At 42.6% G+C, this 17,740-nt stretch overlaps 1 protein-coding gene across 1 annotated transcript; it reads right to left on the reverse strand.

The window, feature by feature from the left end:
- Positions 1–730: 730 nt before the first annotated feature.
- pomgnt1 (protein O-linked mannose N-acetylglucosaminyltransferase 1 (beta 1,2-)) lies at positions 731–15,714 on the reverse strand. The gene is made up of 22 exons (XM_080832015.1): positions 15,405–15,714; positions 14,858–15,073; positions 14,568–14,670; positions 14,280–14,395; positions 13,931–13,996; positions 13,635–13,748; positions 13,096–13,213; positions 12,842–12,940; positions 12,469–12,596; positions 12,255–12,325; positions 12,002–12,077; positions 10,983–11,066; positions 10,712–10,753; positions 10,071–10,129; positions 7,665–7,737; positions 5,917–6,045; positions 5,330–5,455; positions 4,980–5,044; positions 4,726–4,770; positions 3,502–3,637; positions 2,976–3,085; positions 731–2,754 (listed from the first exon to the last, which is right to left on the reverse strand). Exons 2-22 carry the CDS (start codon positions 14,975–14,977, stop codon positions 2,673–2,675), a joined length of 1,962 nt encoding a protein of 653 aa, XP_080688141.1. The 5' UTR covers positions 14,978–15,073; positions 15,405–15,714; the 3' UTR covers positions 731–2,672.
- Positions 15,715–17,740: the final 2,026 nt, after the last annotated feature.

Genomic DNA, 17,740 nt, shown 5'->3' on the forward strand with positions numbered 1-17,740 from the left:
GCTGTCCCCTCCCCACACTATAACAGAGGTGTTGAGAAATGGCTGAGCGGCTGAGAGGAAAGATAACCCTAGACCCCTGAGGGGGAGAGCAGATCGTTTTCCCTGTTCGGTCACATTTACCAGGCAAATTGTGTAGGTCGCACATTTACATAGATTTCAATAGCCGCCTTATTTCCCCACTCCGCAGTCATTTACCTGGCATGAGGTTTTCCTGCACGCCCAGAGGACAAAGGAATGAAATCAGAAATTACCCAAGGGTCCACTGCTGCAGCTCCTGCCTTCAACCTACTGAAATAAAACCCTTTTGGTGAGACCCTGCCTATTAACCACAGTATGGGTTTGGAGAAGAGTTTAAAAGAGCCCCTTACCCTTGGCCATTACGGGTTGGATTGGAACAAAGGGGTGATGTGTATAAACCTGGAGAACCACTACCAAATTATTCTTGTTCAAATCAGTTTCATCAAATTGACTTTGTAAAAACAGTGAGACACACTTAAGTCATACTCTAAAGTACTGAGCTCCAAGACAGACTTCCTCTTCATGACTTTGAGCACAATGACCTTTTGCAAATGAAGCGCCATTGTGTCTGCTGGTTGGAGGAAAGAGCTCCTGTGTCCCTCCACAACAAGCCGATGAGGAGAGACGGAACACAGATCAGATCGGAGGGAAATGACAAGGAATCCTCATATTCCGAATCACACACACACACACACTCAAGGCAAGGTTTATTATAAACACTCATTTATTCATTATTCAAGAATTTCAAAAGGAGAAAAACAAAAAAACGAATTACAAAGGAGGACTTTATGACTGTAAAAAGAGAAGGGGATCCTCAGACTTCACACCACACATTACATCCTCAGACATTCTATACATTTCTGAACACAGGGTTTCTGAAAACTGAGGAAGTTCCGTCCCCACCTTCTTTAGTGATTTCTGAATATCACAGTTGTACAAGTCCAAAATATCACTTGGTTTTAAACAAACCCAATTCTTGCGGCTGCAAAGAAAAGTACATTTTATTGCGAAAATCATCATGTGTCCACGTATAGGACACCATCACAATAATATCATCAATACGCATTCAAAAATCAACCTTTAACACTTGCACTTGAACATGATCCATACGGCAGAGGTCAAGGTACCTTGTGACTGTTCAGCAGTGCCTTAATAATACTACTGATGATAACTGAAAGATTGTTGTTCATTATTTAGGACCATTCTCCGTCACGTACTTTAACAACCTACAATACAGCAAATTCAAAACTAAGCAGTCAGAACACTAGCTACATCTCTTAAAACACATCCACTATCCGGTGTATCGGGTAAGAAAACTAAGACGGTGAAATGCAAAGGTCCCTACAGGAGTAGGGGAGCGTCTGATGGACACACTGGTGTTCTCCCTGAAGATTCCTCAAATCAAATCAAGCCCAGCGATACTTTCATGGGTCAAACTATCTAGAGTTCAAATAATACAAAAATCTAAACATGATTTTCAAGTGTTAGTTTGTTTGGCTGCCCTCACATCCCTTTTAGTGAAGCACTGAAAGGACTAAAGAGTTCCTTTGTAAGGAGGCAAAGACAGTACACTATTGCTTGCAGTGTGCAGTAGGAATAGTGATATTACATAGAAATAAGGAAGTCTTGCACTTATCATTGCTTCCTCGATCCTTCATCTGATTTAGGACTTTAGGATTTGAAAGCGTGATGACACCATCATGTCAATACTTCCTCTGGAGTACTGTTAATGTGAACTACAGGACTGCAAGAGACAGTAAAAGGTACCTTACCTATTGTTTTCAGTTAATGTTGTAAAATAATGCACTCACATTTTTTCTCCAAAAATATATGTATATACATACAATATTATATTTGTAAGCAATGTTAGGCTTTTTTCTTCTCTCCATGTATAAAAGTGGATTAAATAAAAGAACCCCCTGCTTAGTCTGGTACTGGCAAAATAAATAGAATTAAGTTAAAATGCATTTACATGATGAAAAGCTCTCAGTAGTGTTTTCAACCAGTCCTTTACATGCCTATGTTTAAGACATCACCACACACACACACACACACACACACCATGACAGCACACCACACACACAGTCACAATCATCCTTGGCCATTCCAAGTGGACCCCTTTCATCTTCTTCACTGCTCAATTAAAAAAAAAAAAAACATTTAATTGAAAAACAAAGTCACCACCATGGTGACTACTCAGCATTTAAAGGACGGTTACGGTTGAGTCTTTGTCTTTCAACTACACAAACATACTGCAGTCGCACACACTCACTCACACACACACACACACACACACACACACACACACACACACACACACACTCTTGGAGCGCCTGTGTGAAGGTTAAACATAGCAGTGCCCGCCGTGGACTGTCCCACAGTATCCCAGAGTATCCCAGAGCACAAGGCCCACCAACCCTCTGCTCTTTGGGGAAGCAGAACTATCCATCATCGCCGGTGTTCATTCCGTCCACTGAGCCCACGGAGCAGAGACTGTTTTCCTGTTCCCTCTTCACCTGACCACCCCTCCCCAGCCCTCACCTCACCAACACCTGGCCAGACTGCACCCGTGAGGCCTGCCGGTGTGCCAGTGGGGGCCCATGGGTGGCGCTGTAAGGCAGGACGGATTGTGTTAAGATGGAGGGGCTGGGGGCCTACATCTGCTCCACAGGGGCCCCCTCCTCTTTGGGCGGGGGCTCTAAGTGGATGGGAGTGATGTTGGGGGGCATCTTAGACCTGGGGCAAAGGAACAGAGGACTCAGAGGCACACACTAGACAGCTTATCCTAGGGAGAACACTTGTGAAAGACCTTCCATAGAGATTATTTCAACTGAGTTACAGTATAAATGGCTTTAGTGTCAATGTAAATTAAACATGGCAGGATGGCACCCATCTGATAACCATAGGGTGGGGGAGACCTACCTAGAGTCCCGCAGAGAGGAGAGTGAAATACTCACGAGTAAGGAGAGATGGGAACCGCCACAACCAGGATGTGGTTCTTCTTCCTGAAGAGGCGCCACATGCCTTTGTGATTACCTCGCACATCCAGGTCCCACACATGCAGACACTGAGGACACACACACACACACACACACACACACACACACACACACACACCGCACACACACACACACACACACACACACAAGCAACTTTACTCACTCAAATTCAAGTTTTACAGTCTAGCAAAGGATCATAAATGGTAGCATCTGCAATGTCAGTAAAACGGTGCTAAGCACCAAGGGTGTTAATGGGGTGTATTTAATGGCATCCTAATATTTCTGTGCTCTTCTGAGGTATGACTGTCCCACAGGAAGGAAGGCTTAGAATGGCAAGCCCAATAACTTATTCCGTTACATACATTCTGCTGCATACAATACATTCATTCATTCATTAATTCTCTCTATCTCTCTCTCTCATACATGCACAAAATAAATCTCCTTTTGCCCCACCCCGGTCTTCATTGACACATCTCAGTCCCACCTTTGCCAACTCAGTCCAAGTGTTGGTGTCTGTCTCCTGCTCCATCTTGATAAACATGACGTACGTTTTCCCCTCAGAGTCTGGGATGAAGGAGTCCTCGCAGGGGTTTTTACTGTGGTCCAGAACCTCAGCATCCCTGGAGGTCGACACACACACACACACACAAATTGTAACACACATAAATGCATTACACTCAGTCTTTTCAACTGGACTCTGGTTCAAGTGACAGGGAGGGGTTGGGCCTGGTGCGTTCCATGGAGTCCTTGTCTGTACCTCCGGCTGCTCGATGTTACACACTGTTGCTGTTTATACTGAGCTCAGCACTTTGCTGTCCTTACAAGAGCTCCCATTCTAGACACCTCAGAGTTTCAACATGCCTCTCAACCACACAGTGGAACTTACTGAGTGTGTTCATTCCCCGCTATTCTCTGCATCTTACCAATCCTTTACACCTCAATCCTCTCAGACCCATAGTGTTACTGCTCTTCTCCTCCTGTTTACCACCACACTTACAGCCCCATAGTGAAACTGCTCTTCTCTTCTCTTCCACCGGTTCACCTCCACACTACTCACAGCCCCATAGAGTAACTGCTCTTCTCCTCCTGCTCACCTCCACCCTCACAGCCCCATAGAGTAACTGCTCTTCTCCTCCTGCTCACCTCCACCCTCACAGCCCCATAGAGTAACTGCTCTTCTCCTCCTGCTCACCTCCACCCTCACAGCCCCATAGAGTAACTGCTCTTCTCCTCCTGCTCACCTCCACCCTCACAGCCCCATAGAGTAACTGCTCTTCTCCTCCTGCTCACCTCCACCCTCACAACCCCATAGAGTAACTGCTCTTCTCCTCCTGCTCACCTCCACCCTCACAGCACCATAGTGTAACTGCTCTTCTCTTCTCTTCTCCTCCACCTGTTCACCTCCACCCTCACAGCCCCATAGAGTAACTGCTCTTCTCCTCCTGCTCACCTCCACCCTCACAGCACCATAGTGTAACTGCTCTTCTCTTCTCTTCTCCTCCACCTGTTCACCTCCACCCTCACAGCACCATAGTGTAACTGCTCTTCTCTTCTCTTCTCCTCCACCTGTTCACCTCCACACTCTCAGCCCCATAGTGTTACTGCTCTTCTCCTCCTCCTGTCCTGGCGTTCAGCACTCTTGGTTTTGCATACACCAAATCACTGGCCACACTGAGGTACTTCCTGTACAAAGTGTTCTTGACCTTACCTTAACAGGTTTTGGATCTCCAGCTCATAGGCGTCCTTCTTCAGGCTGGGAGGACATTAAACACACACATTTATAGCCAACGATATCATCGGGTGACAATGACTTTCATGAGACCACTGGATATAAAATGATAACATCAAAGTACTGATCACAGTTCTGTTGACTGTCTGGCTTCAGTTTTGAGCTTTGAAATGAGCACGCAGGCTAACTAGAATGGTGTGGTCTGGTAGTGCAGAGATGGGAGTCATACAAACCTCTCCACATTCTTCATCTGAACAGTTGGCACAGTGTTGAACTTGTGCTTCTTAAAATACACTTCCTGTGAAAACAACCCAGTTAGTCATTTTGTTTGTTACAAAATGTTTTAGAGTCAGACATTTTATGTTGTTTTTTTTAATAAAAGGTATATTGATCGTTACCAATGCCTAAATACACACATATTACTTACATTTCCTTTCAGTTATTTAGCAAAAACTAAACTGGCCTGATTAGAACTAAACTGGAATGAGAACTAGAGGCACTGCAATGGAGATAGGGATGTCTTATCTCATTAGATTACACATCAAATATGACACATCAGTGTTGTTAAGAAAACTGTACTGACATGGAAGTATCCGTTCATGTTGAGGCCGATGATGCCAAAGTGGTAGGAGCGCGACACATCTGGAATCACACACTCTCTCCCCTTCCTCTGCTCTGGCATACGCATCCACATGTCCCAGTCCCACAGCTGCAACACACACACACACACACACACACACACACACACACACACACACACACACACACACACACACACACCTTATTAACAAGTGAACGCGTGAAAACTGTAATTACTCTCAAGTAAACAAATCAACTGCTATGACACACAAGCACCAAAAACAGCCTAAACACAGTCTTCACGCTGAAGCTGCTTCTTACAAAGACAGATCATTCTAATTAATCAAAGCCAGGCATTTTTGTCATACTCTAATTAAATTGGTTTATTATGACAAATTAACACCACTCTAATTACTCTAAGTCAAGGACAAGTCAAAAACCATATCAAGGACTATGACGAAGCTAAATGCAGTGTATGCGTAAGTAATTGACATGTCTAATTAACATGGTCTGGTTAAATTTCCTGTGCTGGTCAGAGAAACAGCTCCTTATAGAAAATCTCAGCAGAATGGTTTAGGCCTCTCGCTGTACCTTTTCAGGCGTCGGCCATTTTGGCTCCAGCTCGTCCTTGTAGAGGCTCTTCTTGAGCACCCAGCCCAGGCCAGGCATGCTCTCCACGCGGTACAGCAGAGCGGGGTCCTCTGCCGTGTGCTCATAGCCCTGCAGGAGGACACAGATACTTCACTGACGCACAACTACCCCGAATCCACACCACACGGACACGCAGTCATACGTCCCTCAGCACCACACTCTCATGGCAACAGCCCCCAGTGACAGATGGATCCCTATATGTACTTTTACTCAAGCACAGAAGGTAAATGCTCAGAGAAAACAAAACAGCCTTTGCAACTGTTTAAAGACAGCCACTTTTAAAGAGACAAATTCTATTTATTCTACAGTCAACTGAGAGGAGGGACTGGACTTCTATGGTGCCAAACTGTTAGCTAGGAAGTCAGCAAAAAGTGCCATCTTATATAGGTTCCTGATACTGCTTTTGTTTCTTGTTTTTCTTACATTAAATATCTTCTCTTTCTTCAATTGTGGACTATGTCTTATTTAAAGATATAAAATCTGTACACATTTCATCTTTTTGTAAACAAGGTTATGACCTGTGTGCTAAACAACATGTCACAATATGCCCCAAAGTGTGCTCATATCCCTGAGAGGACATGGATCCTTATCTGCCGCACCCCATCCCATCCCATTCCTACACAACACTGATGGACAGTAAGTCCCTCTTGACATATCTGTGACTGAACCTTGCTGTTGGAACCTCACAGGCCTTACAGGCTGACATCCAACCTTTACTCCCCCCCCCCCCACACACACACACACACACACACACACACACACACACACACACACACACTGATGTAATACTGCCACAGGTAAGAGAGCTCAGGTTGACAGAATAAGCGTGCACATACATGCAGTAAAGCAGCAGGTTTCACTCATAGTTCTGCCTCACAATCTGCATTCAATATCCCTCAACCGCAGAACTACTTAAAAAAAAGAAAACATGATAAACAACTAAAATCAAGCAAATATAATCTAAAACATATGATATTCAACACTGTATTGAGAATGAACTGCCAAAAAAAGAGGAAAAAACAAAGCTACATGATAGAACAGGTTTACTGTGGTTTCTCGTGGCAAGTTGTGGGGCCCTAATCTCACTGTCGAGCAGGTTCACCACACATGAACTAAAGCTAATGTAATAACTTGGATGAATCATTTTGCTAATTTAATACCATGAACAAGATCCTAAGCGCAAATACCGGTGGCTCAATGCAAAGATGGACTCGACACATCGCTTTGCTTATTTCCCATTAATGAAATGAAGGCCCATGGGGTGTAAAAAGCACAAATAATCTTTTGGAATACTTGAAATAAATGCTCAGAGAAAACAAAACAGCCTTTGCAACTGTTTTAACAAATACAGCCACTTTTAAAGAGACAGATGCTATTTATTCTACAGTCAACTGAGAGGAGGGACTGGACTTCTATGGTGCCAAACTGTTAGCTAGGAAGTCAGCAAGAAGTGCCATCTTACCCACGTACGTACAGCTGCTAAAGGAGGCTTAAAGTAGGATGCACCGTCAAGAAATAACAAACAGATCAAGACTGGCAACAGAGTAATAGTGCGGAGATATCTGTGAATCTGGAAGCTCCACCAACATAGACAGGAATCAGCACTGCACTGCACTGCACTACACTACACTACACTACACAGGAGAGGTGTCTTTTACATGTGCACTTCACAGAAGAAGGAGGCTGACCTGGTCATTCCAAGCTGAGATACAGTACAGACTGTCATCCTCTTTCAGGAGATGGAGGGTCTGGCTGAGGAAGCTGGAGAAACAAAGAGAAGAGGAGAGGAGAGGAGAGGAGAGGGGGGAAACATTAAGACGCAGTAGATGTAACACTCTGATCTACATGTTAGACAACAGTGCAGACTAAATGAATACTTTGGATTACTTGTTAAAAACCCATCTCCTCTACAAACATACCTGTAGTTCCTACAACACTCACCGCCTCCCAACCCAGGAAAGAGATATCATCACATAAATCTAATCACTTCATCCACTGTCTGATAAGGACCAATGGCGTTAAAGACCGTTGTTCATTTCATAGCAAAGATAAATGTCACACTTGTTTCATTTGGCTGTGAGCTCATACCATGGTATTACTACTTGCGTACACTTTTGTCACAATGGCTGAAACACTGCACAACATGTATTGTGTTAAGGAGATAAAATATACTGGTCCAGGCGCTGACTTCAGTACTTGTAGCGGAAAAAAAATACCGGCTAATACATTCTGCCTGATACTCTTCACTTCTTTCATCCAGACTTGAGAATGTATTCATATATATATAATCCAGTGGTTCTTTTATGATGGGATAAGCTGCATTTTGGTATAAGATGCATATCCTTTTTGGGTCAACAAAAACAGATGTTATAACATCTGGTCAGATAAAATGATCATTTAATTCTCTGATTTACACTAATAAACTTTTAAAGTTGCATTTTAAAATGCTCACAACTCTGTTTTTTTATTTTTTATTTAGCATTAGTAGTATGATTAGTAATATTACTTGGGATTTAAAACTCAAATCTGAGTGACGGAATTGCGGTTCTGTCTTAAAGGCACCCAGTGCAACTTTCGAGGCTTAAAAATAAACATTCAATTTCTAGTCTTTTTTACACGTAGTAAGTTTCAATAACTCCATACCATTACATACCGACATTCAAGCAGCAAAGATGAGACGTCGTTGTGTGGTGAGAACTGATAGGAAATCGATAACAACAACAATCGCCGCCATTTTCTTTATTTTTTGTAACCTACAATAAATAAAGCAGGCTTCCAGTCAATGGAAAAATGGCTTCTCCCCACCGGCGATTGTTGTTGTTTACGATTTTCTATCAGTTGCTACCACACAACGACGTCTCATCTTTTCCTCCTTGAATGTCGATATGTAATGGTATGGAGTTATTGAAACTTACTACGTGTAAAAAATTGAAATTGAACGTTTATTTTTCATTGAATGTTTACATAAAGTTGCACTGGGTGCCTTTAACACCACCACCACAACCCTTATGTACAACTGAAGATGATTTCCTGAAGGGTCCATGTTGATTTAAAGTTTTATTTTTTTTATTATTATTTTATTTTAAGTAATTTTTTGGCTGTTTGGGATAATGAGCTGCCTTCTGCTCCACACAGGAACTTCTTGAGAAAGACATCATAAAGCTACATGGAGCTAGCCTGGCCATTACCAGCCTGTGACTCCATTTCATTCCGTCTTTCAGTCTGGGCCAACCCAATGCATTTTGGTTTCCGAGATGGGCGGGTGCTTATCTTGAGGTTTAAAATCATTGGAGTTCCCTTAACCAATCAGCAACGTTTAGTAAGCATTCGGTAGATTAAACTCTTCCCAAAGCCAGTTGGGAGAAGAGCTACGACGTCCTTTCCAATCATAAAACTTACAAGAAATTACTCTTGTTCTCCTTTTAATTTTCTGATGTTCTCGAGAGTTGAGACAACTTTTCCGATAGCTTTTCGTGTCTTTTCCTCCAAGGCGAGTTTTGCGTCACAGCTCTTAACTGTTCGCTGATTGGTCCTGCAAAATTTTGAGTTCTGGAGACGATTGTCAATGGGGTTGGGCCAGACTGAGTATGAGCTTGAAATCAATTCAGGCGGAAATACGTAGGCTGGTGTCACCAGGCTAACATGGAGCTACAGCAAGGTTACATGAAAAATTCAGGATCTCCACCACATACTCTGAAGCGATACAGAGGCCTTGGCCCGACCAAACTCAGGGACATCCGTTCAATTCCCAGAGAGGAGGAGTTTAAAAAAAGGGCCGGCAGTTTGTGTCTTCACTACACAGCATGTAACTTTTATTTCACAATTATTTATCCAGGGGAGGTCAACTGAGAATCATAGTCTATTTTGGAACAGCACATACCTCCAGAGAGTAGTCAAGGCTTCCCAGAATACTCTCCAGGGACTACTCTCTGGTTAAAGGATAAACACCAAAAGCAATAGGCAAACCTCCAGGCCCATTGGTGTACACACGATGAACAGCACAGTCTCCATTTGAACAGAATCAAGTGGTCTTACTGCCCCCTGGTGGGCGATTTTCTCTACTACAACAAAGGCCAGGACTGACAGCTACTTACCTGAAGAAATCTATGGAAATATCCAGATCCTCTTCCAGCACAATGGCAAAGTCAGCCTCCTAAAAACACATATTAAAATGTAAGTGTGATTGACTCTCCATAAGCAGATACACAGTTACAAACAGGAGCGGTTCCCTCATAGAGACATTTTCTGCCCAGTGGAATTTGAGGAATACTAGTAGTGCATACACAACTCCCAACTTCTTTACATTTTTAAGGGCTAAATATGTCTACAAGTCCTTGCCAATGGTGAAAGCTCTTCCTAGACCTTCCTATTCTAACTAATACTAATGTCTAACGTGATGCGGTTAGAAGCCTGATAGAAAAACATTCAAAATGACCACTGTTCTTTGGATGGAAAAGTGGCTGAATAACTGCACTTTGAATGATTTTGGAAAAGGAAGGTCTGAATTGAAGCATTCTAACACAGTTCTTGCAGAGTAGTGTTTCATTTGTGACAACTTCAAGACAAAACAAAAGTCGCCATTTTTTATGGAGGGGTAATTTAACACACATTAGAAAAGGCCTTTCACAAGTGGTCACTATTACCCCCAGTGAGCAAGAAGACGTGTGCTGTGAAAAGCTTGATGTTTACCTAGGGGATTCAGTTTGATACACAGTTGTGGATGAAGGGTACTCACAGGGTGGAGGTTGAAAGTAGCAGTCAGGCTGGCCTTGTAGTGCTGCCCAACAGAAAAGACAGACCTCAAATTCTACCCTCAATGTACCGGAGTACATACCATAAGCACGAACATTTAGAGAGAAGTCCTACAACAGGGCTGATGAACATATATATTTCAGCTCATAATGCAAATCCAGAGAACCAATTGATACTTAGAAGAATATCTGACAGTCTTGTGAAATAATGTGTGAAGCAGCATCTCAGCACCTCATATGTTGCGTTGAGCTTACCTGTGCCACCCGTGCATTCTTGATGCTGATGGGTGTGTGCTGGACCCCTTTAAGGCCAAAGAGCTCCACAACATCCATGGGCTCCTACAGAAACACACATAAAGTAGGCCAGATCAAAATCGACAGGAGAAGTAACAATACTTTAGTCTAATACAATACTTTTCAGTCTCGTCAGCTAGGCACATCAGCCATAAGGACTGGACAATGACATCTTTAAACAACAAGCCATACTGAGTCAAGCTCCCAGCATTTATATCAATCAATCATCAAGAGTACAGAGTACAGAGCGCACAGGTACCTCATAGTAGCCACCTATGAAGACTGTGATCATCTCTTTTATATCAATCAATCATCAAGAGTACAGAGCACACAGGTACCTCGTAGTAGTCATCTATGAAGACTGTGATCATCTCTTTTATATCTATCATTCATCAGGAGTACAAAGCACACAGGTACCTCATAGTAGCCACCTATGAAGACTGTGATCATCTCTTTTATATCAATCAATCATCAAGAGTACAGAGCACACAGGTACCTCGTAGTAGTCATCTATGAAGACTGTGATCATCTCTTTTATATCTATCATTCATCAGGAGTACAAAGCACACAGGTACCTCATAGTAGCCACCTATGAAGACTGTGATCATCTCTTTTATATCAATCAATCATCAAGAGTACAGAGCGCACAGGTACATCGTAGTAGCCATCTATGAAGACTGTGATCATCTCTTTCATATCTATCAATCATCAGGATGACAGAGCACACAGGTACCTCGTAGTAGCCATCTATGAAGACTGTGATCATCTCTTTTATATCTATCAATCATCAAGAGTACAGAGCACACAGGTACCTCATAGTAGCCATCTATGAAGACTGTGATCATCTCTTTTATATCTATCAATCATCAAGTGTACAGAGCTCACAGAGCAGGTACCTCATAGTAGCCATCTATGAAGACTGTGATCATCTCTTTTATATCTATCAATAATCAAGTGTACAGAGCACACAGAGCAGGTACCTCATAGTAGCCATCTATGAAGACTGTGATCATCTGAGGGTTCACTCCATGGGAGGAGAGTAGAGAGCGCAACATCCTGCAAAAACAAAACTGCTATGAGGTAACACGTATGCCTAACCCACATACCAAAACAAACACTTATCTCAGAAAAGAAACAAAACAGAAAAAGAATAAATCACTACCCGTGACCCTATGACTATATTAGGCAAAAGAAAAAGTTGTTGTCATTTCATCCAGCAAAAAAGTCACCCACCTGTATAGATAGTTTGGCCTGTTCCCAGCGATCACTGCCACTGGCACATTGAGGACGTTATTGATGGGCAACTGAAAAGAGAAAAAACACATTTTCAAAATACACGATTATTACTGAGTAATCAGACAATTAACCAACTCAGATTTTGAGCCGCAGATTGTAGTTCCACTCGACGGCACATATAACATGCTGTCCTGGTGCACTGCTGTCTTACTGGGTCAGGGCTGAACTCAATGGGCGCAGGGTCCTTGCAGCTGCAGATGCTTCCGTAGCCCTCCACCTTACTGCAGAAGAGCTTCCGTCTGCGGTTCATCTCTGTGTCTGCCCAGTGGCACTCAGCCTCTGTAATGGAAAGAACATTTTCAAGAATGTTTCAAATCATTTTTAGAACTGACCACTGCAAGACAGAAATAATAATACTTTTTGGGGGGAGAAAACTGTTTAGTGATATCGTAATCCAATGTGAAGGACAGAGGAAATGGCAGCAGTCCACACTAGTTTCCAGATTATTCTTCTAGAACAGAGGCGGATTAGTTCCACACATATCTGGTGTGTAGCCGGTGTCATAAGAGAGCGGCCTACTGTACCCTCTGATGCAGTGAGCTGCACCTCGGTCTTCAGCAGCACAGGGTCGCCCCAGGTGGAGAGCGCTGGAGATTTAGAGTGTTTCTCTCCGTACACCTGACCTGAACACACACACAGACACACAAAACACTTCAGTACACCTGCCCTGAACACACACACACACACACACACAGGTACACAAAACACTTCAGTACACCTGCCCTGAACCCACACAGGTTAACAAAACACTTCAATACACACACACAGGTCCCTCTACCTCCTTTCTTGACCACCCAGGTCCACATGTCCCTCCAGCTGAGGTTGATAGCCACCGGGCTTCCCAGACCTTTCAGCAGGTTCTTCGCTGAATCCTTCAGATGAAACGTTCCTTCATCCTACAAATTACAAATAATTACAGACATGTCCTAAAATACCACAAAACAGAACAGCATCCCAAACCATCCGTTTTGCCTCAGCACACCACCAGTTGTGTGCACCTATCCCTACTTAATCACACATAAAGCACTCAGACATCTGTAGGCCACTGCAGCCTGCATCAAGAGGGTTAGCACACCATGGTCATCGGCACACTAACCAGTGTTCATTTACCCCCAATGTTTCAGAGCCAGTTCATTGGCCTTGCTCTTTCCACCTGACAACAGGGGGAACCAACAAGGAAAGACTAGCTAAAGAACCAGTATAGCAAAAGAGCTTCAAAAACACCTCTGAATCCTGGGATCAATGTCATATCTTTTCCCCTCCTAAGAGACACTATGATTCCACTGGGGGACTAAACCAAAAGGTATGGCCTCTAACCTTAACAGTGAAGATCAGCACCCTGCCACGTGTCACCATGTTGAGGAAGAGGATCATGGCTTCATCCTCATGAGGAGAGTATGTGTCAAACACCCGCTTGGCCATGACATGACCCTGTGAGGAGACACAACGACAGTATGGAAACAACTTGATTTTTTGCTGAAAACAACCTACTGGTTTATGATACAGACATCCTTTTTAGTGCTCAATCTTTCAGAACCATCCTGAGTTTGGTTCCATTTTAGAACTTCTCAAGTGATATTTTTTCAGAGTGAGACATTTCAGTAGTTCCTTACAGTGGCCTGATTAAGGACGATCACATGGATGCCTCTCCCCTGCTCCCGCATCTCATCCTCAAGAACCTTAAACAAGAAGAGACAGGATGAAGCTCTGGACATATGACTGGACAATGCCTTATGCAGATAAGATGAAATCCATGGCCATTTCCAGCAATAATCCAGAAAGTTACTAAATCACATCATCAACCGAGGTGAAAGCAGTTCCACAGCACATTTTTAACCCTGTCTTATCTTCACAGATGTTTGCAATAGCATTAGCCTACAAGAGCGAAGCGATGGAGACAGTGTACACTACACAGTTCAACACAACATTAGAAAAGAGTGGATAAACAAACATGTAACTTACAGTGGTTCCATCCACTGCCACATAGACTTTTGAGCGGCTGGAGTACACTTCAATATCAAGAACCTTGCGTCCACTGGACGGTCTTCTGGGGGTTTCCATATTAGGCAGCACATCATCTGCAGAGTAGGAATTCAAAATCAGATAATCATATAAAATATGATATGAAAGGATTTGAGTATTTAAAAAAAAAAAACTCTATTTACATCTCATATTCTCTGTAGTTATAATGTAAATTCTGCAACTAAATGCAAAAACAAACAAATAACATATGACAAAATCCAAACTCACCATACTCGTGGGCCGCCTCTTCCTCATTGGCTACTCTTCTGGTGTCTAATATAAGTTTGATATTAACGATGACTGTCACCAGTAAAAACAGCACTGCACCAGCCTGCCATAGATAGTTAGAGGAAGAGGTTTTGTAAACTCAACGGGTATTCAAAACGTGCTAACCAGATGCCAAACGAAGAAGACATTCAATCCAGTGATCCATAACGTGTGCAACTCTCAACAGTTGGGGATTAACTCAAGTAAGTAACATGAAAACTTTAGAAGATATTAAAAGATAGCAGGCACACCTGGCAGAACCGTCGTATTGCTCTCTTGTTGGTGAGTTTGTATTTCCAAGAGAGGTAGAAGCTGCGTTGATGGCGCGGGATGAAAGGTTTGGCTCGGGGATTTGGCGTCCAGGTGTCCATCACTAGAGCTGGAGGCGACGTTTTCTGTTTACCTTCCACCCGCTGGTCTATTGTAACAGCTCCTCCCGTACTCACATTAATCTTCTTTCACGTCATCTACACAACAAGCCAACACATGTAAAGTGAAGTAAAGAATGCCCTGCAGGCCAAAAGCGGCCGAAGTGCACTGCAAGCTCTGTCCTTTTAGACTTAAACAAGTTAAACAAGGTATATAAGTGGGGCCATTGCAGTCACGACTGAATTAGTTGGCGTGTTTGCAAACTTAGCAACACCCAAGTGAAACCAGTTGCCAAGGTTTGCAAGGCAAGAAATGTAAAGATAACGTTTGCTGTTAGTCCATAGGCTGTTTTGTCAAGCAGGTAGTAACTTTAGAAAGGTAGTCAGGCAGGGACTGTTTCCCATTCTGAGAGCTTGTTCATTTGTTTACCTCTCCATCGCAGGTTCCATCAAATGCTGCAAATTGTTGGTTAATTAGACACCTTAACGTTACCACTTCATTAAGGCTTTCATCAGATATCCAATTTAACGTTACATGGCAAGCTAACTCGCTAGCTACCTTGCTTCAGTGTGGAATTATATAGCGTTGACTACGTAGAAACCACGCAACTGTAAATATAGTCGTAATATGGTACTCAGTTAATCATTTTCGTCATTAGAGACACAAACGAGGAAGCACCCATAGCAAACGAATTTGCTTATCCGTTAGCTACATGATTGTGCTAGCAGTGGCCAGCTGCTGCAAGTACTCATGATGCTTGCAGCAAAAGCTAAATGTGGAACCTCATATTTCGTCGACGTACAGGTGCAACGTAGAAAAGTATCCGACGGGAATCTAGTCCTTTTTTTATTACAGTGATGGGAGGTCGGGATCTTTTTAGTGAGCCAGATCACCTCTTCTGGCTTTTATGATTCAACCAAATTTAGCAATTTTTTGACCTGTGATTGTATGGGTCTAGGCTTGTTTACTTTGTCACGTCACGTCAATTGCAAATATAACATCATTTTAAATCTTCTCATTGATATGCTATTCATTTAGATTAAATAATTACAAAGATGAATTAATTTACCTAGATTTTTTTATCGCTTGACAGCCTAATGCTAAACCTAAAGTAATGTAAAAACATCAAACATGAAGGTAAAAAATATCAAACTCTATTACACATGTGTATTGAATGTTTATTTATCTTAACCATGGGATCACGCATGCCGTCGAATTTATGTTCGTGTGCTTGACTGAAATTGTAAGAGAAATCTGATAGGCTTCATATAAAATCCCTAGTGAAACTTCCTCAATTTATATTTATGTGATTGGCTGAAATTGTAAGAGACATCTGGTAGGCTGCAGAAAATGTCCTTTTGAAATGCATGTTTCTTTGTCTGTCAATAAATGTTTACATGTGTGAATCGCGTGACATTTATTTGTACATTGTGTTACATTTATTTGCGAGTCGCAAAATAGATTTGTGAATTGCATGACATTTATTTGTGAATTTGAAACTATTCTTACTCCACATGAATGGAGAGCTGGAGGTCCTGGGATGTCAACTGTTCCTTCCTCTTGGTTCACAATGTTGCGTGCTGCTGCCGTCAATAAACAGCATCTGACATTTTGTATGTGTATAGTATTTTGCCTGATCTTATTTAGTCCTGGGGACTTGTTTTCTGTATGAAATGTGTGGTGAAAACTACTTTTTCCCCCAGAGGTGATACATACAAATATGTTGGTCTCAATTCCTTCCTCTGTACTTGCATCTTATGGAGAGGAAATAAGGGTTGACCAACCTTGTATTTCAGCCTTTGGCTCAGTGTGCACACAGGAGTCAATAGGAGACTGCCTTCTGAAGAACCTCATTCAATAGCACATTGTACAAAAAGCGACTGAGTTTCTGTTATTGGATTTCACCCTTATCAGCTTGCGTATGTTGATATGCAGACTGAAGTCCCAGAAGATAATTAAATCACTCATGACAACACAATAGTCTAGAGTCAAAAGCTCACCAAAAGTCAATCTGACACATGGTACTCCAAACTATATCTGCTGTTATCTTTGTTATTTCCTAGTCTCAATGAGCCTCAACTAAAATATTGGATTGGGCACAAACTTGGGGGAATTTGGTCCAGTTTCGTGGAGTAGCAGTGCTTATTTAAGTAAACAACAGCAATGGTGAATGGTAGTGAAGTTTTTTAAAAGATTCTCTACCAACCAACAAGGGTCAAACAACCCCAATAACTCACAAGTCACTAAGTGCTATATCAGATGGATCTCTCCTGATCCATGGTTCATCTGTCAAACAATTGTGATAATGATGTCAGCCATGTGTCACTACAGCAGCTTTTTGAACATTTCAATTGATTCTATGAATGGTCAGCCAATGTCAGGCCATCGGTAAGTGCCTGTGGCCCTAGTTTATGGGGTGTGTCGTGCACCGTTGGCATTAGTTGGTCACCTGTCTTTCTGTCGGTGGCTTTTTAGGCTGATTGAGCATGTTGAATTTGCGGCGGAGCCTGTTGGTGAGAGAGATCACTGTAATTGGCTGTCCAGCAAAAATAAGTTTAAATCTGAGGTTTGACTCATCTCCAGCCCTGACACAGATTTGCCCCTCGAGCCTGATGCTGTAGTAGGCCTATCAATGATTGCACCTATGTTGAGCAGTTTCTCCTTATTTTCTCACCCTGGCTGACAACACCAGTACCATTTGCAACTTTTTATCCTACGTATTCAGAGTGCGCTCAGTAGCTCTTGAGAGAGCTCTTATTTGTTTA

This window comes from Sprattus sprattus, assembly GCF_963457725.1.
Source record: "Sprattus sprattus genome assembly, chromosome: 2".
In the NCBI taxonomy this organism is placed as follows: domain Eukaryota; kingdom Metazoa; phylum Chordata; class Actinopteri; order Clupeiformes; family Clupeidae; genus Sprattus; species Sprattus sprattus.